The following is a 23,200-nucleotide window of genomic DNA, read 5'->3' on the forward strand; positions in this document are numbered from 1 at the left end:
GTCTCTTTTGAGAAATCCGCTGACAGTCTGATGGGTACTCCTTTGTAGGTGACTGTCCCCTTAATCTCTTGCTGCTTCTAGAATTCTCTCCTTCATTTTAATCTTGGCTAATGTAATTATGCTGTGCCTTGGTGTGTTCCTTCTTGGGTTCAACTTGCTTGGGACTCTGAGCATCCTGGATTTCCTGGAAGTCTATTTCTTTTGCCAGACTGGGGAAGTTCTCCTTTATTATTTGTTCAAATAAGTTTTCCACTTGTTGCTGTTCCTCTTCCCCTTCTGGTACCCCTATAATTCAGATGTTGGAATGTCTAAAGATGTCCTGAAGGTTCCTAAGTCTCTCCTCATTTTTTTGAATTCTTGTTTCTTCATACTTTTCTGTTTGGTCATTTTTTTTCTTCCTTCTGGTCCATTCCATTGATTTGAGTCCCAGTTTCCTTTCCATCCCTATTGGTTTCCTGTGCATTTCCCTTCATTTCAATCAGTTTAGCCTCCATATGTTCCTCTAATTTGTGGCTAAAATCAACCAATTCTGTGAGCATCCTGATCACCAGTGTTTTGAACTATGCATCTGATAGATTGGCTATTTCTTGGTCGCTTAGAGTTATTGGCTCTGGGCCTTTGAGTTCTTCTTGAGCCATAATGTTTTGGTCTGTTTGCGCCTGTTAGGTATGAGGGCAGAGCCTTAGGTGTTTACCAGGGTGGGGCAAGCCAGGTTGCTGGGATATGACACTATGTGGGGGCGGGGTCAGAGTCGGGTAATGGCAGCCTCTTCCTGCCGCTGGGGCCTTCGAGGTCTGTCTCACTGCCTGTTCCTTTGCCTGGTTTATCTGCGTGTGAATGTGTGACCGTGGTCAGCCTGCCACCTTGCACCCTCACTGGGTGTGCCGGTTGCAACCCCAAGCCTGGGATACGCCTACCCCCACCCGCACGCCACCTGTCCATCCGAGTTTTCCTGCCCAACCCCGCTCCGCCAGCCGCTGGCTCTGCCGCTATTACTGGTCTGGCTGAATGGTTCATTGTTGCCAGACTTCCGTGCAGTTTAATTTTCTGTGTTTTGGTTGCGTTTTTGTTACTAAAACTTTGTTGTCTTTAAACTTGGTTGTGCGAGGAGGCACAGTGTTTCCACCTACACCTCCATCTTGGCTGGAAGTCGTCTGATTTCTTGATTGAAAAAAAAAGACACCTGAATTTTTATATCTGTTTCTGCAGTCAGTCTGTTATGATGTGATGATTTGATGTGACAGTTTGGCTTCACACTTGTGTCATTGGCAATCATAGCTTTTATAAATAATTGTGGCTATTCTCCTTTGATACTGCACCAAAATTGACAAGTGATACTTTCTTAAATGTTCATTACAATATGGAATATGAAACCATATCAGTAAGTGTTTTGGCCTTTTGAATTAAAATCCATTGATTTATCTTGAACTTTGAATGGCTCTTTAATTATACTTGATTTTGTAATATTATGCATTAGTCCTCTGGAAAATAGTTGTGACTGAATTATGCAGATCTACAAAGTGTTGATGCAATTTAAAATGTAGTATAAGGGGGTGCTTTATACATACTTCTCATTTTTCACAGTGGTTTTAATGGAATATTAAAACCACTTGTACTCAAGGTGTATAGTTAATATTTTTACTGTTTCATCAAAAATATTCGTAAGAGAAACTGGCCAATTTCATCTAGTTCATGGCAGTGAAGAAATGAGTATCTACTACTATAGTTTAGTGCCTCTGCCTTGATTTGTGCTAAGGTGCCCACAGTTTTACCCAGCATTGCTTTTGTACCATCAGTGGGAATGTCAATGCAATGAAAAAGTATTATGAGATAGTTTTAACCTTCTAGACCTTTTAAAAGAGTATTGGGGAGTCCTGGGGATCATGGATCTCACTTCCTTATTCTTCTTGATAAGGTTTATATATTGGATTCTACTCCTTAATGAAGTTTATTTAATCAAATTCTTTGAACTCTTCTGTGGTATTACTGATAGCTGTGTTGAAAAGACTTCTGCTTTCAAAACCAAGAACATCATTGTGAGAGAAAAAGCATTGATTGGTTGCCTCCCATGTGAACCCAGATCGGGAATTGTATGTGCACAGAATGGGAATTGAACCCGCAACCTAGGTATCTGCTCTGAACCAGGATCAAACTCACAATCTTTTGGTTACGGGATGAAGCACCAACCAACTGAGCCACACCAGCCAGAGATAGATGGAAACGTTTTTATATAGCATTGTTAGAACTGGGAAAACTACGCCAGAAGATAAAAATGCTGTGTTAATATTTATTGCTAAATTGTTCAATATATTTTTGGAAAGCTAGGATTTTTGTTGCCAAAATTTTTTTGAGCCCTGAAAATACATATACGGTCCATTAATATAAATAAGTTTCATTAAGACAAAATTCTGAAAGGATACATCTTACCTGGTTTTTTCATTCTGTGCACCAGAATTTTTACCTTTTTAGATATAGTTTGTCTGATTAATTTAACTGTGCACTAGAATATTTAGGGGAATTCTTTAACTTGAAACTTAATGAAGCAACAAAAGGGTTAATTACTAGTAATTTACCCTCATTTGTATTTATCAAGAACACTCTCAGGCAAAGAGAGGATTTGAGAAACTAGTACAATGAACACTAACATACCCACCAAGTAGATTTAAGCAATTAGCTTTGTTGTATTTGTTTCATTTATTTAAGGTGGAACTAAAATATTTAGAGTAAATTATAGACCTCATGATGTATGCCTCAGAATACTTAATGCATCTCTAAAGATCAGAACATTTTTGTATAATCACAAAAACCTTTATTAAATCCAACAATTATTAAATACTTAACCTCACGTAACACCTACTCCATATTCAAATGTCTTGGGTTGTCACCAACTCTTTTTCAGCAGGCTTGTTCAGGCTGGATCCAAGTCAGGTTCAGAAAATGTACAAATGTTGCTTGGTTTAAATTGATACTGTCTTGCTACATAGTTATCAAAAATACAGAATACTTGCCTCTACATGCATGAAATAAGAAAAGGAAAATTGTAGCAGTAAACTGTATAGGTGAAATTCTTTTATCACTCTTGATAAGAGTTATTCACCTCTCAGACTTTGGAAACCTCAACAGAAAAGAGCTGAGAAACTAGTATGTGACATTTGATAATTCTCTAATGTTGAATATATATTAAACTGTATTCAAGATATATATTAAACATTATCATTTACCATTATCTTTTGATTTTTTATCTTGTAAGAAAAAGAATGTGATCAAAGCTATGAACAGTAAAATGACAATATATCTACAACTATCAACAACTGAACCTAATAAAAAGCAAAAACTAAGCAAACAAGTAGGACAGGAGCAGAATCACAGAAATGGAGATCACATGGAGGGTTATCAGCAGGGAGGGGGAAAGTTGAGGGGAAAAGTGCAGGGAATAAGCATAAATGGTAGGTGCAAAATAGACAGGGGGAGTTTAAGAATAATATAGGAAATGGGGAAGCCAAAGAACTTATATGTATGACCCATGGACATGGACTAAGGCATGGGGGATGCTTGTGGGAGGAGGGTCAGTGCAGGGCAGAGGGGAGTAAAGGGGAGAAAAAACAGGACAACTACAATAGCATAATCAATAAAATATATTAAAATATACATTAATAAACTACTGATTTGTATTAGAGTTTTCCGGTTTAGGCTTCAGTATCTTTGAAAAGTGAAATTGGCTGGTTGAGTAGTTTTTAAGTAGATATTTTTAAATATTAAAAGTAGACAGAATAATTTTATGAACCCCTGTATAAACTTTACGAGTCTTCAGTAACTATCAGTGCATGGCCAATTTTGTTTTGATTATTCCTTCCCACCCACACACCTAAATGGGTTGCTTTGAAGAAAATCCTAACTGTTATTCCACTTCTGGAATAATAGCTCATTTTTGGAATAATAGTTAGGATTATAATTCCATTTCTGAATTCTTCAATATACGTGTTTTTATGGGTATAAAAAAATAAACATGTAAGTATAAATATATAACTTTTAATAAATAAATTCCATTTTGGTGGTATGCCCTTGTGTGTGTGTGTGAGAGAGAGAGAGAGAGACATGTTTGTGGGGATAAAGTATCCTTTAGTGTTCTTAATGTTCATATTACTTTGTTAAAAACTAATAAGGCCTAGCAAGGATAAGACAGATTCCTTTCATCTTTGTAAAGATACTTAAAACAATGCTAAATTACTCTTTCTCACTTTTCAATAAATGCTTTCAAAGTGTTTCAGTTTCTGTGGAAGCATTGGAAAAGCTGAAGAGTAAACAGATATTGCAGCATTTCAGAAGATCTGATTTTCTTTATTTGCCAAATGTCATTGTATATTCCCTTATATTATTTAACAGGTACTTTCATAGCTCTATGAAGCAACTACCCACATTCAAAGAATTTTGAAACGGAAAACAGCAGTGTCTTAAGAAATAACTTCAGAAATCTGACATATTTTTGAGGGTTGAAAAAACTCAGTAGAAAATTAACATGAACTCTAATTTATACTAATTCTAAAGAAAAACAACCTATAGGTATAAAACAAAGCACAGCACCTTTTATTATTCCTGCTTGTAACTAAAAACTTCATTGAGATGCTTTTACATTTATGTCATTCCCATTCTCAAGAAGTCAACCGCTGACTGTCACCGGGGGCAGTGGCTCCTAACTGGCTATTTCTCAGAATCACCTGGGAACTTTGCTTAGATACAGATTCTGCTGCAACCTTTTCAAATCTCTAGGGTGAGAGTATGTGCTTATAAAGCACCCCATGTATATCTGATGCAGTGACATTTGGACAAGCGAATAGAAATTGGCTGCCAAGAGCATAAATGGTAGACTGCATAATAAAAGTTGTCAGTGCTCTTAGTATGCCTGCTTTTACTATATCCTTCTATTTTTGCGTTGTTTCCTCGCATAATGAACCCAGATAAGTGGCTCTCTTCACTGTTCCCCAGTGAGACTTTGCTTTTATTTGTCCTGGTTTTCCACTGTGGAATATCCTCCCCCTTCACTTTGCTCATCTAATAATTCTTAAATCCCAGGGTGCTGTTAGTGAAAAATGGCCTCAGAGTAAAGATCAAATCAACAGTGTTTCTGTAAAATTCTTTGTTGAGACCTCAGAAAGATTTAAGACAATTCCTTTTAGAGCTTTTCTGCTAGAGGCTTAAAGAGCCTTAAAGGCATACCTTTTTAGAATGTCTCAGATAGTCAGAAAACCTTCTAAGGACTCTTAAGTCTGATATCCCACAGCACCATGACACTCAGCCCGAAGTAGAAAGTGGCCTACCTCAAAGAGATTTGTGGATGTGTCATTTGTCTAATAGAGTTAATTTCAATGAAAATCATAGGAAACCCAAAAAGTTTTTGTAAAAGTGGTTCTAATGGAAGGAAGCACCACAACATACACAGAAAAGAATAGACATATTTCAACGATAAAGAGCTTTTGTGTGCATGAGGGATTCTAGTCCTATATGTTTAGGAAAGCAGATGGAGAGAGCTATGCTGATATAACATGGACTATTTATTATGAAATAGAAAGAATGATTCAGAGGGTGGAGCCAGGACTCCAGAGCAGAGTCAAGATTCACAGAGGGCTGTTTTTCAGGGAGCAGAAATTGTGTTCTGATTGCTGATGACATAAAATGAGCAGATTTCACAGTTGTTATGGCCCTATTATGTGCCTTCTGTATAACTCTCCATCCTCTACATCTTTAGAACTCAGGAGTCTATTTCAATCCTATCCCTGGTTTTTTGCAGTGAAGCAAATAAGTTATCTTTTGAGATGATGGTATTTTGGCTTAAGAGGAGTTGTAGGTAAGCTCTGTGTGAGGAACTAAACCCAAGGAGAACCATCTGCACTTGAACCTGATTTCAGGGTAACAGATCCTGGCCTTACATCCAGTGCTGCTATAGGATGACATTTTGGTGAAGGTTGGGAGGTGAGGTAAGGCATTGAGAGTATTTTGCATGCGGAAGGAAGTGAATTAGGTGAACTGTGGTATATTTCATTTTCAAAGGCAACTGCAACATTATCTTTTATCTCAAATGTTCTTTTTCTATGTGTCCTTAAGTAGAGTCTATTCCTATTCCACTTCCTACTCCTGTTAATCTAGACTCACCATGTACATCTTTTATCTGCTGGTTCCTGCCCTTATAAAGCTTACAGTCTCATTTTTAAATGAATAAGTGCAATTTGTGGGATGATCTTCATGTGCTGGTAGCTGTTCTCCAACATGAACCTCACATGTAATATTGTTCCTGTGTTTGCTAAACGAGATTCCTGCAAGAGAGTGGATGACCATGCAGGAGGAAAGTAATGGCATTTGCTTTGATGATATTTGTTGGACTCACACGAATAGTTACCATCTATTGAGCACTTACTGAGTTTGGCTATCATGCCAGAAGTTGTATGTGCAAACAGTCCTACAAGAAGAGGCTCAGTTACTATGTCTGCTTTACAAGTGAAAAAACTAAGGGTTAGGGATGTTAAAAATTTGTTTAGCCCTGGCCAGTGTGGCACAGTTGGTTGGAGCATTGCCCTGTAAACTGGAAGGTTGCAGGTTCGATTTCCACTTAGGGCACCTGCCTGGGTTGTGGGTTCAGTCCCCTTTGGGATGAGTATGGGAGGCAACTGATTGATGTTTCTCACATCAGTGTTTCTTTCCCTCTTTCCCTCTCTTCCCCTCTCTCTAAAATCAATAAGCATGTCCTTGGATGAGAATAAAAAATTATTTAAATTTACAAAAGTCAGAAGTCAAAAAAAAATCATTTAAATTCACAAAAGTTAGTAAATGTCAGAGGCAGGTTTCAAATTCAGGACTGTCAAAGCCCATATTTTTAACTGGTTCACTATACTGGAGTGAATTATAGTGTCAGTTATTTTCTTTTTTGTGTTATACATGCTGTGGTGCTAGAAATTTATGTTTTGCCAGTGCTTTAAAATAGCAAAGATTTTTATTCTTTCTGTTTTTTAGCTGAGTCTCGTTTTTGCTTATTATTTCATACCAATTATTTCATACCAATCATTTTCTCTTAAAAACAGTTTTTTGTAGCCTCTTCTGGCATTTTAGGATTTTTTTTTTTTGGAGGAACTGGGGAGATTGTTACTCTCCTCACTAAAGCCCACAGACATCAAGATATTCTTTTATTTGTTGGCCATTTAGATTATGATCATGATTCAGATTATTTCAAAATTTGTGTATTTGTCAGACTTGTTCCCTTATTCAAAAACAAAGTACGTTTACTTCAAAATAATTTTAACTTAAGTGATTTATTGAAAAGTGAGTATAGACTTTTCAATAGGATTGTATTTGTTTTATGTATGGTGAATTCTTTGAGCATAATGTATGTCAGTTGTTTTCAAGAAAGAAAGACATAGATTGATTGTCTCCCTTATTCTCTCTACTTTTGAATAAGGGCAAAGCCATGGGAGCCTAACTCAATTATAGCTCATCTGCTGGGTTATTATCAAAGCTTGTTGAGTTAATATAATTTGTCGTGTAGCAACCCTTTCACTTTTTGGTCATAAAAAGCTATTTTGCGTGGTTTTATTTTTTAAAAATTATCTTTCAATTGTGGTACTTTGTGAGATAATATGAAATGTTGCTTTGCCAAAACTTAAATAAGTCCACTTCAAGTTAATTTTTAAGTATTGAAATTTTAAAAACTCAGAAACTAAAAGCTTTACCTACTTAATCAGTTTTATTAAAATTAATTTAGATCATGCTTGGTTCATCTAGGCTGGAATTAAAGTGTCAATATGTAGTGTTGTGTTTATCTTTTAGAAACTCCTCTTAAGCCTGGGAGCCCGTCCCCTTGGATGTTCTGGCAGCCTTAAACATGACACATGTACATCTTAATAGAAAACTTCCAAGTAAAGGATTTTCTCTGACAGAGAGTTTACTAGTATGAAGACGTACCAGATTCCCCAGGGTGACAGTTGTAGACGCTGCTGGTATAATCTCAGGTGACTAACACTGTGTACCTTCATTAAACTGGTTCACAGACGAAAGGAGACCCATGAACGTTAGTTTCTTCCATGAACCGAAGCAGTTCCTCCTTCCTTGGTAAGGCATTCTTTGGATCTGTTCCGAACATAGATGTGACCATATATGTATGGAACACATATCAAGTCTGTTCTTGAATATGTGTGTTATATTCCATGAAAATTGTTTTACCTAAAAGAGAGCTTGAATTTATCTCCCCCTCCCCAGCTCCACTAACCTTTAATTTTTTACCCCGAATACTGTGCTTTGTTTTATACCTATAGGTTGGGTTGTTTTTTTTTTTAGAATTAATATGAATTGGACTTCATGTTAATTTTCTACTTAATTTTCAGCCCTCAGAATATGTCACACTTCTTAAGTTATTTCTTAAAACAGTGATGTTTTCTGTTTGAAATGCTTTGAATTTGGGTAGTTGCTTCAAAGAGCTATGAAAATACCTGTTAAATAATAAGAGAATATACAGTAATATTTGGCAAATTAAGAAAAGGTAAAGGGTAGAAAAAAATTGGGACAACTATAATAGCATAGTCAATAAAATATACTTAAATAAAGAAAATCAATAAAATATTATTTCAAACTTCCTATTATGAAATAGAATAGGAAATTCTATTCTGAAATGTTGCAGTATCTATGTTTACTCTAATACTTTGAAAGCATTTATTGAAAAGTGAGAAAGAATAATTTAGCTTTAAGTATCTTTACAAATATGAGAGGAGTCATCTTATCCTTGCCAGGCCTTACTACTTTTTAACAAAGTAACTTATTACTTTAACAAAGCAGTAAGATGAACATTAAGAGCATTGAAGGATAATTTACCCCTATAATGTCATATGTATTTTGTTTGTTTACTTAAGACAACACTAAAAGATTATCAAATATCACATGCACTAGTTTATCAGCTCTTTCCTATTGAAATTTTACCCTATTTGTTATCAAAGTCCAAGAGATTGATAACTCTTAGCAAGAGTGGTAAAAGAATTTCAAGTATGCAGTCTAGTGCTACAATTTTCCTTTTCTTATTTCATGCATGTAGAGGCAAGTTTTCTTTATTTTTAAAATTTTTCTATTATTGTTCAAGTACAGTTTTCTGTCTTTTACTCCCATCCCAGTCCACCCTCCCAGTGCTCCTCACCTGCCTCCCATTTCCACCCCCCTTAGTTGTTGCCCATGTGTCCTTTATACTAGTTCCTATAAATCCTCCCCCTTTTTCCCCTGAAATTCCCTCCCCTCTCCCCTCTGGTCACTGTCAGCCTGTTCTCTATTTCAGTGTCTTTGTATTTATTTTGCTTGCTTGTTTGTTTTGTTGTTTAGATTCCTGTTAAAGGTGAGATCATATGGTATTTGTCCTTCAACACCTGGCTTATTTCACTCAGCATAATGCTTTCCAGTTCCATCCATGCTGTTGCAAAGGGTAGGAGCTCCTTCTTTCTTTCTGCTGCATAGAATTCCATTGTGTATATTTACCATATTTTTTTGATCCAGTCATTTACCGACGGGCACCTAGGCTGCTTCCAGCTCTTGGCTATTGTAAATTGTGCTGCTATGAACATTGGGGTGCATAGGTTCTTTGGTATTGGTGCTTTAGGGTTCTTAGGATATAATCCCAACAGTGGAATTGCTGGGTCAAAAGACAGATCCATTTTTAGTTTTCTGAGAAAATTCCGCACTGTTTTCCACAGTGGTTGTACTAGTCTGCAATCCCACCAACAGTGAAGTAGAGTCCCATTTTCCCCACAACCCCTCCAATATTTGTTGTTTATTGCTTTGTTTATGATAGCCATTCTGACTGGTGTAAAGTGGTATCTCATTGTGGTTTTAATTTGCATCTCTCTGATAGCTATCGATATTGAGTATGTTTTCATGTGTCTCTGGATCCTCTGTATGTCCTCCTTGGAGAAGTGTCTGTTCAAGTCCTTTGCCCATTTTTTAATTGGGTTGCTTGTCTTCTTTGAGTGGAGTCGTGTGAATTCTTTGTATATTTTGGAGATTAAACCTTTGTCTGAGGTATCATTGGCAAATATGCTTTTCCATACAATTGGTTCTCTTTTTATTTTAATACTGTTTTCTTTAGCCATGCAGAAGCTTTTAATTTTGATGAGATCCCATTTGTTTATTCTTTCCTTTATGTCCCTTGCTCTAGGGAATATATCAGTAAAGTATTGCTGCGTGAAATATCTGATATTTTCCTGCCAATGTTCTCCTCTAGGACTTTAATGGTATCATGGCTTATATTCAAGTCTTTTATCCACCTTGAATTTATTTTGGTGTATGATGTAAGTTGGTGCTCGAGTTTCATTTTTTTGCACATAGCTGTCCAGTTCTCCTAACACCATTTGTTGAAGAGGCTATCTTTACTCCATTTTATGTTGCTGCCCCCTTTGTCAAATATTAATTGGCCATAGAGACTTGGGTTTATTTCTGTGCTCTCTGTTTTGTTCCATTGGTCTATGTGCCTGTTTTTATGCCACTACCAGGCTGTTTTGATTACAGTGTCCTTGTAATTTGATATCAGGTATTGTGATCCCTCTGACTTTGTTCTTCTTTCTCAACATTGCAGCTGCTATTCGGGGTCGTTTATGGTTTCATATAAATTTTTGAAGTGTTCTGTGTCTGTGAAGTATGTCATTGGTAGTTTAATAGGTATTGCATTGAATCTGTAAATTGCTTTGGGTAGTGTGGACATTTTGATGATGATGAACTCCTTGAATTTGATCTTATCTGATAAGCACTTTATCTGCCCTTCCATTCTAAATGAAAACTTTGCTGGATAAAGCAATCTTGGATATAGGTCTTTGGATTTCATGACTTGGAATACTTTCCAGCCCCTTCTTGCCTGTAAGGTCTCTTTTGAGAAATCCGCTGACAGTCTGATGGGAACTCCTTTGTAGGTGACTGTCCCCTTATCTCTTGCTGCTTCTAGGATTCTCTCCTTCATTTTAATCTTGGGCAATGTAATTATGATGTGCCTTGGTGTGTTCCTTCTCGGGTCCACCTTCTTTGGAACTCTCTGAGCTTCCTGGATTTCCTGGAAGTCTATTTCCTTTGTCAAACTGGGGAAGTCCTCCTTTATTATTTGTTCAAATCAGTTTTCCACTCGTGGTTGTTTCTTTCCCCCTTCTGGTACCCCTATAATCTGGATGTTGGAATATTTAAAGATGTCCTGGAGGTTCCTAAGCCTCTCCTCATTTTTTTGAATTCTCATTTCTTCATTCCTTTCTGGTTGGATGTTTCGTTCTTCCTTCTGGTCCATTCCATTGATTTGAGTCCCAGTTTCCTTTCCATCACTGTTGGTTTCCTGTGCATTTCCCTTTATTTCAATTAGTTTAGCCTCCATATGTTCCTCTAATTTGTGACTATAATCAACCAGCTCTGTGAGCATCCTGATCAACAGTGTCTTGAAGGGTGCATCTGAGAGGCTGGCAGTCTCTTGGTTGCTTAGAGTTATCAGCTCTGGGACTCTTGAGTTCTTCTTTCGCCATCTTTTTGGCTGTTCGTGCCTGTTACGTATCAGGATCGGAGTCCTACGTGTTCACCAGAGCAGGGCAACTCAGTGGCTGGGTTGTGACGCTGTATGTGGGGGTGGGGTCAAAGAGGAGCAATGGCGGTCCTGTCTTCCGCCTCCCGCCGCTGCAGCGGCAACTGCCACCGTCACCGGGCCCTCGCGTTTCCTCCCACTGCCCGCGAGTGTGCCACTGCCGATAGCCCTCCGCCACTGGGTTCACCCACTGGGGCCTGCGTGGTCTGTCTCACTGTGCACGAATGTGCGACCGTGGTCAGTCTGCCCCACACCCTGACTGGGTCCGGTCTACCTGCGCGCCTAGGTCCCGGGATCTTTTCCTGCCCAACCCTGCTCCGCTGCTGGCTCGGCCTCTCTTACCGTCCTTGTTGAATGGTTCATTGTTGTCAGACTTCCGTATAATTCAATTTTCTGTTTTTTGCTGTGTCTTTGTTCTCCAAACCTTTGTTGTATTCAAACTTGGTTGTGGGAGAAGGCACAGTGTTTCCACCTATGCCTCCATCTTGGCGGAAGTCCCCAGAAAGAAATTTTTCTTTCTTTACAGCTAGTATAATTGTTTATGCAGATTCACAGATAAATTATTAACATTGTTAAGAAGTTACTTGATATATATTAACTGCAGTTCTATGTACCAGTAACAAATGGTTAGAAAAATGTAATTCAAAAAATACTGTTTAAAATAACATGGCATGTTGTACATAGCCATAAATATAACAAGAGATGTGAAATATCTGTACATATTCTAAGTATAACATTATGTCTTTTCAGTAAATGGAGAGATATACTATGCTTCTAATTAGGAAATTCAATATTATTAGCATGACATTTCTCAAATTGATTTGACCTGTTCAATTTGTGTTGAGTCCATTTCTCAATAGGATTTTTATGGTACTTGAAATGATCATAGTACCTTGATAAGACCTTTTAATTCTCTAGGGATAGCAAAGGGCAAAAAAGAGTTAAGACATTCCTGAAGAAGCAGAGCCAAGTAAGGGTTGAGAGTTACATAGCCTTACTGTAATGTTCTAGTAAATAGTGCAAGAGGTATTATTGCTCAAATAGACAAAGAGATGAATGGAACACAACAGAGACTTAGAAACACACCCAAGGATATATGGAAACTCAATTTATAACATGTTGATCAATAAATCATTTGGGGGAAATTAGTTCATAGGAGAAAAAAATGAAAACAAATCTCTCGTACTATTTACAAAATCAATTCCAGATTAAATGAAAGATAAAGCTTTTAAACTTAACAAACTACAGAAAAAATATTTTTATTTCTTTGGTGGAAGAAATGGTTTAAACACACATGCACATACACACAACACCCAAAGCCTAAAAGACTGACATTCTACCTTGTTGACTTTAAAACATCTGTTCGTTAAAAGATACCATAAAAATAATAAAGAAACAGATTTCAGTGCATGTAACTGACAAATAATAAATATTCACAAAAAGTAAAGTATTCTTATGGATCAACTACAAGACTAAAACCCACTAGAAAAATATGTCCAAAACTCATGAATAGCTATTTACAGAAGAGGTAAAGAATGGCGATAAAGTGTGAAAAGATGCTTAATATTATTAGGAAACTGGCAAAGGGAAATTTCACACCAATTAAACTGAAATAATTTTAAAGTCTGACAATTACAAATGTCAGTGAGGATGTGAAATGACAGGAATTCTCATTTACTATTGGCGGAAGCATGAATTGGTAGAATGATTTTGTAAAACAGTTTTGGCATTACACAGCAAAGGTGATGATGAGCAAACCCCCAGGGGTGTCTAATTGGTGGCCCACAGGCTGCAAGTGGCCCAGGATAGCTATGAATGCAGCCCAACACAACCTTTACTTAATCCTTTTTTTTTTTTTTTTTGCTCATCAGTTTTGTTAGTATTTGAGTGCTTAATGTGTGGCCCAGAGATACCAAAAGGTTAGACATCCCAACAAGCTTTTATACTCCTTAGTACACCCTAGACTTAGTGAAACTCTCAAAAAATATGTACTAGCATAATTTTTTGTAAAAGAAAAAATCTGGAAAAATCCGAATGTGCCATCGTCAGTGAAATAAATACACCTACACTACAATATATTCATAAAATATCCTATCATGCAACAATGAAATGAATGATTTAAAGCTACAGACATCAACATGGAAGAATATACAAAACAAAGTTCTTGCAGTATGATGACATTTATGTAAAGTTTTTAAAGTTTAAAAATTTTAAATGAATGAAAGTAAAATGAATCAATACATTGTATAGGGATAGAAACATAGTAAAAAACAGAATGAGTAAAACAGAATTTGGGGAAATGATTAACTCTTGTTAGAAAGGAGGGGGTGCAATCAGGCACTCATGGGAACCTTCAAAGGCACTTGTAATGCTATTTTTTTAACTTGGTTGTCATTCTCTAGGTTTTCATTTTTATTAATGGTGTTTAAACACATTAATATGTTATAAACACTCCTGTATATGCATATATAGAATATATACATTGCTTTCTTGTTTTACAGTGGACTGGTACTTGTCCCTGTGCTTCTTTCCTAGTTCTATAACTAAATGAGAAAAATAAGTACACTAATAAGAGTTTGACATTAGGTTGCACTCCTTCAGTGTAAGTAAGGACTGTCCTTCATTATGAGATTGTAGTGTTCTTGCTATCTGATGTTTAATGTCCCTTTATAAATTCATAGAGATTGTGAATTATAGGTGTTTAAAAATGTCTTATCTAGATGAAAACCCTGATAGTAATGCCACAATCTGGGGGGAAATTTTTAGTGGTCCACAGCATTTAAATTTAGGAACCATAGGTTTGTTTCATTTACCTGTGTGAGGAGATTGTGGATATATGGTAAAGATAAGGATATTTTTATCATTAAATGGAATAATAGAACATGAAGTTAGCTGGATATGTGAATACAACTGTGGAACCAAAATCCTTCATCGGGACCTTGTTGGCCTCATCGTTACAAAATTTCCAGAGTGTGACAGCCTGTAACTTAATTTATGTCCAACTCCAGAGCCTCCTAGGTTGGGTGGATTCTTTGGTGGGTAAGTAAAAACATGCACATTGGCACCAATATTTGATTAACAGCTGGGAGAGGGAATGGAGAGATCATTATTCATGCTTGTCATGCTAAAATGACAGTATAGTCTCCTAACTTGGATCTCATGCTTAGAGAGAAGGGCTAGAAGTTGCATTACTTTTGGAACACTTACGTTCAACTGGGTATAGTAGGGAATGCAATTTTCTTTATGTGTTATGTTTTGAGAACTCAGTTATATGGAAGGAAAGAGTAGTAGCATTTTTTTTTTCTAACTCAATATTTGCACAAAGTTCTAGTGGAAGAATCCTTGAAACAGCTGTTTTTTTTAAGTTTTGAGCTGAGTCTTTGATTTACAAACTATATTTATATGTAAAGAATGATCCAGTTATTGGACTATCCTGTAGGCTCCCCTTTCTCCTTCACTGTCATTAAACTGTACCTCATTTTCCCCCTTCCTACCACAGACCCTATTGTTGCCTAGGAGCTTCCCTGTTTTTTTCCCTGATCTTTGAGTCTCACCCTACCACAAAACTGCTTGATGCCGCATCTGTGTTGATAGGCTTAAGGAAAGGAAAGTGAGGAGTAGGAAAGTAAACACTACTCCCATTCCTAGATTCTAACCTTGGGTCTATTCTAGTTTATTCTGTGACCATAATCATATGTCTCTCAGATCCTGAATATCTTATTTATAAAATCACTGTACTACACATTTTATATGTCATATTGTTGGTATTTAAATCTATTGAGAATACAAGTGAAAACACTAATTGATGAGGTATAATGATGAGGTAATATTGTGTTGATTGCATTCATAGGTACTATTAGTTTAGTACATTTTTAGTTAAACAGATTTTTATGGACAGTCTTATAAACCTAAGCATATCATTAAACATTTACTTTGTAGAAATAGTCTCCGAGGTTAAAGCAGCTTTTGATGAACATGCATTCACACATATATTGAAAGCTCAATAATAAGAGTAGCAACTAGGGACTATTACGTTCATAAGTATCTTGTGCTTAATATGGTTGTGGCAGATTCAACTGAATTTTTGTTGAATGATCATATAACACACATAAGTTATTAAAAAGAACTTGCCATCCCATAGAAAGTACTATGTTATACATATTGCAGTGAATGTGGATCTATAGACAAGAATGCTTTTCACTCTAAGATTATCTTGGGCCATGCTTTCAATTTTATATGTGCATTTGCATGTGCTTTTATGTTGAGAACCTACAGTTATTTTCTGTAGAAATGTAAGACAGTAAGATTGCTTTATGTAATTTTTAAGTCATATAATCAGCAACAAGATATTGCTAATTACAGCTCAGAAACTACTTTGCCATATTGGAGGATGGAACTTGACAGCTATATTGTTGAGCTTTATTCTGTTTTAAAGAAAAGGTCATTATCTCCCATCTCAATTTATATGTTCTTTGAAAGGTTATTAATAGACTTGTTTGCTAAGCCTGAGCTACTTCAGTGTGTGGACTGTATTTTTATTTCAATTGCTTGCACAGTAACAGAACTTATTGCTAAATTTGTATAGTGACATCTTCATATATTTAGTTCATTTTTAGGGCAGTGATTCTCTTCATATTTGGACATAGTACTTTCTTAAATTCTTGTTGATTGCTTTTGTTTTCAATATTTTAATCTTTTTTAAACTCTTCTTGTTGCTTTAAGGACTTTAAAATCTTTTAAAGCCTTGTTTTATTATCTTGAAATTTGAGATAAAGTATATAGTTTGTATACTTTCATCCTAATTTAAACCAGTGTATTTTATCATGACTATTCATGTGGAACATTATAGAATTTAAGTGGATTTTCTGACTACCAAATTAGATTATTTCAAAACATCAACATTGTTCATCATTCATCATTTTATAAAGAGATGGTCTGAAATTTGTCCAGAGGACTCATCAGAGTTAGTATTACAGTGAGATGCCTTCTCCAGTCCTAATCTTTTGGCTCTGCAGGAAGAAAAATTAAAGCTGGGCATTTCCTTTGGACAGGAACACCTAGAAAAGCTTTTTGTTATGGCCTTTTGTGGCTTTTGCCTCTGTTTGGGTATCTGCCACTTTAATATTGAAAGAGCCACTAGACCAGAGATAATGTATGTAGTTGGTCTCTTCAGTGGCAAGCTGTTAATAAAGTTTTGCAATTAGTTATTTTTAATGTTAAGGAATAGCAAAAGAAATAATATTGTTCATGTCATGTTTTCCAGTTTTGACCATAACCCATGTGAGAAATTCATTTGATGTCACTACCTAAAACATTATATATATACATACATATATATGTTATATAAAAAGCATAAAACAAATGATTTATGAAACAACTTGCCCTTTGATATCAGAATGTGATGCACTCTGTATTTCCTGCCTTGGCTTATTCAGCTTTATTTTTTAAAATACTATTTGTGACTCACTAAATTGATTTGTCTGACTTACAAATCAATTTAGACTTATAAATCAATTTAGTCACAAGTAGTGACTTCAATTTTGTAAAGCATTTTTAAATAAGTAGGTTTTTTCATAGGTTAAAATCTATTTCTAATACAGATGTCTCGCATGACTTTCAAAATTATCTGCCTTTCCTCCACATCAAATCATTGTGAGGACTAATATAAATGTACAGTACCATATATAAATTATTTTAATGACCCAGCAACATTATTTTTTTCTAATTTTTACTTGTTTTAATACATAAATAATGTATTAAAAACCCAGATAATATTGGGTTTTAAGTACTCAGCCTTGCTATAAACTTTATGGTAGTTGAATCTAACCAGCATGACACAGCAAATGTGATCATGCTGTAGGTCTTTAAGTAAGGTAACTCAGGCTGTGAGCATAATTTGATTCCTAGTCTGACATTAAAACTAATTCAAAATCCATAATGATTACGAGTAATTGTAAAATTAAATTGATATCACAAGAGATACATAAAATGTTTTTAAAGTAGATCTTAGGTTTAGAATAATTTAGATTTTGGTTTTAAATTAGCAGCTGCCTTTAAAAAATTGTTTTCTAAAAGTTATAAAAGTATTTTTTCTTTATTGAAGAAGAGAGTATTTGTGCTTTTTTTGTGAAGTTAACATCCATCAGTTTGTTTAGACACTTTCCTAAGATCATTGGAATATATTGGTTTTTGAATTTGATGATAGACTTGAAAATGTAAGTTATTGTTACTATTTTGCTTTTATAAAATATATTGATCAAAACACTATTTACATGTATATTTATATTTCTTCTCACAATTATTTGATGTGGAGGAAGGCAGATAATAATTGAGCCAGATGCAGGACCCAGAAATATTAGCTCCTACTGTTGTTTTCACTGGTTCTATTTGAAATTAATGCTTTTTTTACTTTACTGCATATTTTCATCAAGTGACTTTATCAACTATTTTTAAATGTCTAATGTAAACAATGTTAATGGAAGCTTTGTGAGGTTTGCGTAAATATGGGTACCATATTTATTTACCACCACTCAGCTGGAGTAAGAAAGATGGAGTTCTAAGGAAAATAGACAGAAGAATAAGCATATGAAAGATACAATGCTATAACCACAATCAACCTATTAGAATAGCCAAGAGCCAGAACACTGACATCATCATTGTGGAACAGCAGGAGCTCTAATTCATTGCTGATGGGAATGCACAATGGTACAGCGAAAACTTGGAAGCAAACAAGGTACCCTTCAGTAGCTGAATGGATGGATAAACTGTGATACACCCAGACAATGGAATATTATTCAGGGCTAAAATGCATTGAGATGTCAAGCTATGAAAAGCCTTAAGGAATCTTAAGTGCATATTGCTAAGTGAAGAAAGCCAACCTGAAAAGACTTCATACTGTGTAATTCCATCTGCGTGACATCATGGTATAGGCAAAACGATGGAGATAGTAAAAAAGATAGTAGTTTCCAAAAGTTATAGGGGAGGGAGGAATGAATAAAGGGAGCACAGAAGATTTTTAGGACAGCGAGAATATTCTTCATGATACCGTAATGATGGATACATGTCATTATACATTATGTAAACCCATTAGAATGTACACCACCAAAAGTGAACCCTCAGGTTTGCTGTGGACTTTAGGTGATTATGATATGTCATTGTAGGTTCATCAACTGTAACAAATGTACCATTCTGGTGGGGGAAATTTATAATAGGGGAAGCATGTATAGGAGGCAGAGGATACGTGGGAAATCTCTGTACCTTTCACTTTTGCTGTGAACCTAAAACTACTGTTAAAAATAAAGTCTTTAAAAAAGAAAAGAACAATGGATTGAAAGTATCCTCAGCTTACTTAGCTTATCCAAGCAGCAGGTCATGGGGAGAAGAGGAAATTTCATTAGCTTGCTCTCAATACAAGCCCAGGTGAGAAAAGAATTTGGGCAAAGCTCATGGAAATAATTTGTCCTTGATTTAAAAAGAGAATAGTACAGTGGTAGGGGACTTCTTGGTGATGACAGCTATTTTCTATTGAGTGCCCTGTTTCATGTATCCCATGCATTCTTTCTTTTTTAAGATTTTATTTATTTATTTTTAGAGATAGAAGAAGGGAGGGAGAAAGAAAGGGAGAGAAACATCAATGTGTGGGATAAACATTGATTGGTTGCTTCTTGCACATGCCCAAAATGGAGACTAGGCCTGCATCCCAGGCATGTGCCCTGACCAGGAGTCAAATTGGTGACATTTTGCTTTATGAACAGATACTCAACCAAGTGAGCCATGCCAGTCAGGGCCCATGCATTCTTAATTTGCTATCACCTTTTGGTAGAGTATATGATACTCTAGTATGACCTTTCTCAACTGGGGCCCTGTGAGAGAAGTAAGGACTAAAGAAAGTCATTTAAGGGACTGTTTTCTTAGTTCTCCCAAGGATATGTGTGTGGTTAGAGCCATTATAGATACAGGGAGAAAAAGTTAATTCATTTTGAAGAATGGATATTTAGTGCATTAGGCCTAATCCTGTTGTAACCTCTCCACTCCAAGTGAGAAGAGCTACTTTAGTATATTCTTTAAAAACATGCATGGAAAGTAAAATTTTGAGATCTTGCATGGTCAAAAATATTTTACCATAATATGTTATCAGTAGTTTGGCTGACCATGTAATTCTAATTTAGAAGTCATGTTACTTCCAGTTTTGAAGGCATTACTTATATTTTTGTCCTGATTCCAGTATTATTGTTGATGTCAGTACTTACCTGATTCCTCATCTGGAGGAACATGGTGCTGTGAATTATGTGCACAATGTTCCTTTGGTATAAATACGGTTAGTTTTTACTGCAGTTGGTTTGTGATTTGGCTTTCTTGGATCTACGTGACTACTTGCTTATCTCATATTTTCCAGTGTGAAATTTATGTTGTTGATGTATCTATCCTTTTCTGGATACATACTTGTGGGATACATGCCCATACATGTTTACCATTTTTTTTAAATACTCCTTTTCTGTAATTTTAGTTGAGATTTAGGAGGGAACACATTAGGTCATTGTCTTCATTCTGCTATTTTTAACCTGGTACATTTCTAGATGTTACATGTTATCCAATTTGATCCTAACAATAATCTCATAATATAGGTAATATTATTAGCATTTTATAGGTGAGGAAACACAGACCCATTAAAATTAAGTAAATTGCTCAAATATATACAGCTAGGACAGAACTAGGATTTGAACCCAAGGAGTTTAATTTCAAATCCTGCAGATTTATTACAATATAATGTCTTTTGTGGTTTTATGTATGTCCTTTATGCTTTGAGAGACAAGCACCATTGTATGAATTAATTATAATTATTTCTCTATTGTCTATAATTAATGCTAATTTATATTTCATGAAATAGAGATAAGCAAAAAAAAACAAAAACAACCCCTGTTGTAGTTGTGGTTATCAGCCATAAACTATTTTTATCATTAGTTGATTTTGAAATACGTTTGCCTAAGAAAGAATATATACAGGAAATGGAGTTTGTTTTAAGTGGTTTTTTTTTGTTGTTTTTTTTTTGTTTTTTTTTGTTTTTTGTTAAGAGAAAGTCCTAGGTTATAGGGAATGCCATTGTATATGAGTGGAGTACCAGCCTTGAAGTGTATGCATACTGAAAAAGGAAACTGGTATCATCAGAAGGTACTTAAGTGAATCACTAAATTAATTGTAACAAATTAGTTGTTGTCCTACTAAGGGGGGGTGCATTTTCAGGTTGAAAGTAAAAACTGTGACCAGAAAAATCATTCTAGGACATACGAAGAAAATAATTGACTAGAATTTTTTCACTTCAATTAAGGTAGAGTAAGGTAAATGGATTTTAATATAACTAGGAAAGAATCTTTTGGAATTTTAAGATGAGCTGTAGAGATATAACATAGTTTAACATTTTGACATAAGTACTTTCCTGTTAGATTTAATACTGTGAGATCATACTAGTCACTGAGTTTTAACCTAGTAAAGAGAAGAAAGAGATTTCTTTCTTTACTGTGATAAAAAAGTACATTATTAATAGAAGGTACATTTTAATGGAAGAATTTTAAGTGGAAAATGCTCATTGATAGATTATATATTTTACAAAGTTTAAATGTAATTAAGAACTGTAGCAACTCATACCTGTTTCAAGGGAACATATATTGGAGCATACAGCATTATTATGGTGTCTTTTTAATCTTCTCTGCTATAATTGGTTTGGATTAACACTCTCTTAATGACTCATATCCCTGCTAGAGGTGAAAGTTAAATGTTATTTGCTTTAGCTGTTGTAGTACATTAAAATTGTACCTGAAAGAATACCTTTCCTTATGAATTCTTAATCATGGGTGAACCAAGCAGTAGATTAGATCTAAATCTAGAGGCTTCAGGAAGGATAGACAGTGTTTTGTTTATATCCATTTTTGAAATAAGCAAAAACTGCAAAGGAAAGAATCAGAAGAGGTGGATAGTGTGGTGGATACTACAGAAACTGGTTTTATTACTTCATTCTAAATCTCTTAAGTATTGATCCTGTTTTTTCCCCCTAAAGCAGCAGTTCAGGGTAGGGCATTCCTGGAAGGTAAAACATTAGCAGAATAGCCCTTCTTGTTTATCAGGTCATTGAAAAAAACCAGCAAAGTGGTTTAATGCTTTTCTGTCCGTCTTTTTCTCTGTCTGTTTACTGCTGATCTGACAGCCTCTGGTCCTTCTCCTTTGCTGTTAAATGTGTGTGTCCTTTGTTTGTACTGGTGGGTTTTGCTACATTTGGGTGTGAGGGCAGAGCCTGTCGTTGTCATGCTGATCTAATTAGCCTTCTGAGTGAGCATATACATTAAATAGACCTTCTAAACCATGAAAGAAGAGAGCTCACAACAACGTAGATTTTCCTCCTGTACTGTGGCTTCGCCTGTTTTATTTCCTTCACGAATTGATGGCCGAAAGCTTATCCGGAATGCTTCATTTGGAGGATATAATGAACTTTCTCCTTGGCTGCCAGGTTTGTTTTTTAGTCTACATTCTTTTCTTAATTTCCTGCTTTCATTTAAATAAATTAGGTGTTTTAATATCTTAAAACTGCTTTGGTTTAAACACAACAATTCTATTTGAAAGATTAGGTTTTATTAACTGCTGCTATATTGCTTGGCCTTTCCATTATTTTCTCTTACAGTCTCTTAAGCTCAAACTTCAGTGAAGTACAAAATCTTCATTCAGTGCTTCTAGCATACATTTTTATTTTAATTATAGAAATCAATAGTATGAGCCTTTGACAAAATTAAAGCCTTTTCTGGATTTGAGATAATGTAAAATTCTGTAAATAAATTAATCTAAGGTTTTAGCAAGTGAAACCCAGATATTTAATATTGATAATTTGTTTGCCTGTTTTCAGCAGAACAGTAACTATATTAAAATTGATGTTTAGTTTAAGCTTTAATAGCTCAAGTCCTAACTTGAAAGTGAAGTTTTCTGCCTAATTTTTAAAATGCCTTACTTGTTGTTAGATGTGTATGTGTGTGATATGTTTTTGCTAAGAAGATGTTATGGTATGTATGGTAATAGTTATTAAATGAAATTAGGTATTTGACAGCTGTGATTTATACATTAATTAATTGGTTGATGAGAAGTAAATATAAATTTATCTTTTATTGTTTGAAGAAGATTTATTATAGCACATACTTGGATATATATTTTAAAATAAACAATATTTTTTCTTTTCAAAAATTTAAACTGCTACATAATTATATCTACTCTCTTTTAGTTACATTTTTTAAAAAATAAAAATATTCTGTTAATATTCATGAAAAAGACATATTGACTGAAGCTGGTGCTTGCTTTAACTATATATTTTTCTGACACTTTTGTTAAATTTGAATTATATTTTCTATTTTCACACTAACCTTTATTCTTGGCTTTTTGCAAATATTCATGTTGATAGGTGGTATATACATTCTTTTGTGGTAGTGAAACACCTTGTAGAGGTGTTACCTAGGCAATTAAATAAATTGTTTTAAATTCACTGATTTCATTTTCTTTTCCAACAATGTTTCTCATTTTCTTTTTCCAAAAATGTTTCTCAAACCAGAGTTCTGAACTGTTGCCTTAGTAGTATAAAGCTTTAAATAACATCATAAT

General features: G+C 35.1%; 1 protein-coding gene across 12 annotated transcripts in view; it reads left to right on the forward strand.

The window, feature by feature from the left end:
- Positions 1 to 23,200, forward strand: part of OSBPL8 (oxysterol binding protein like 8) — a 199,227-nt gene that overhangs the window by 107,915 nt on the left and 68,112 nt on the right. The window contains exon 1 of one of the 12 annotated variants that reach the window (XM_037049396.1): positions 21,755 to 22,067. The exons of the other annotated variants lie outside the window; for them this stretch is intronic. Coding sequence (XP_036905291.1) covers positions 21,923 to 22,067 — 145 coding nt within the window. The 5' untranslated portion in view covers positions 21,755 to 21,922. Of the gene's footprint in view, positions 1 to 21,754; positions 22,068 to 23,200 lie in introns of those variants that run through there. 12 annotated transcript variants of the gene reach the window in all.

Source organism: Sturnira hondurensis, unplaced genomic scaffold, assembly GCF_014824575.4.
Source record: "Sturnira hondurensis isolate 20B ecotype Veracruz unplaced genomic scaffold, ASM1482457v3 Scaffold0006496, whole genome shotgun sequence".
Taxonomy (NCBI): Eukaryota; Metazoa; Chordata; class Mammalia; order Chiroptera; family Phyllostomidae; genus Sturnira; species Sturnira hondurensis.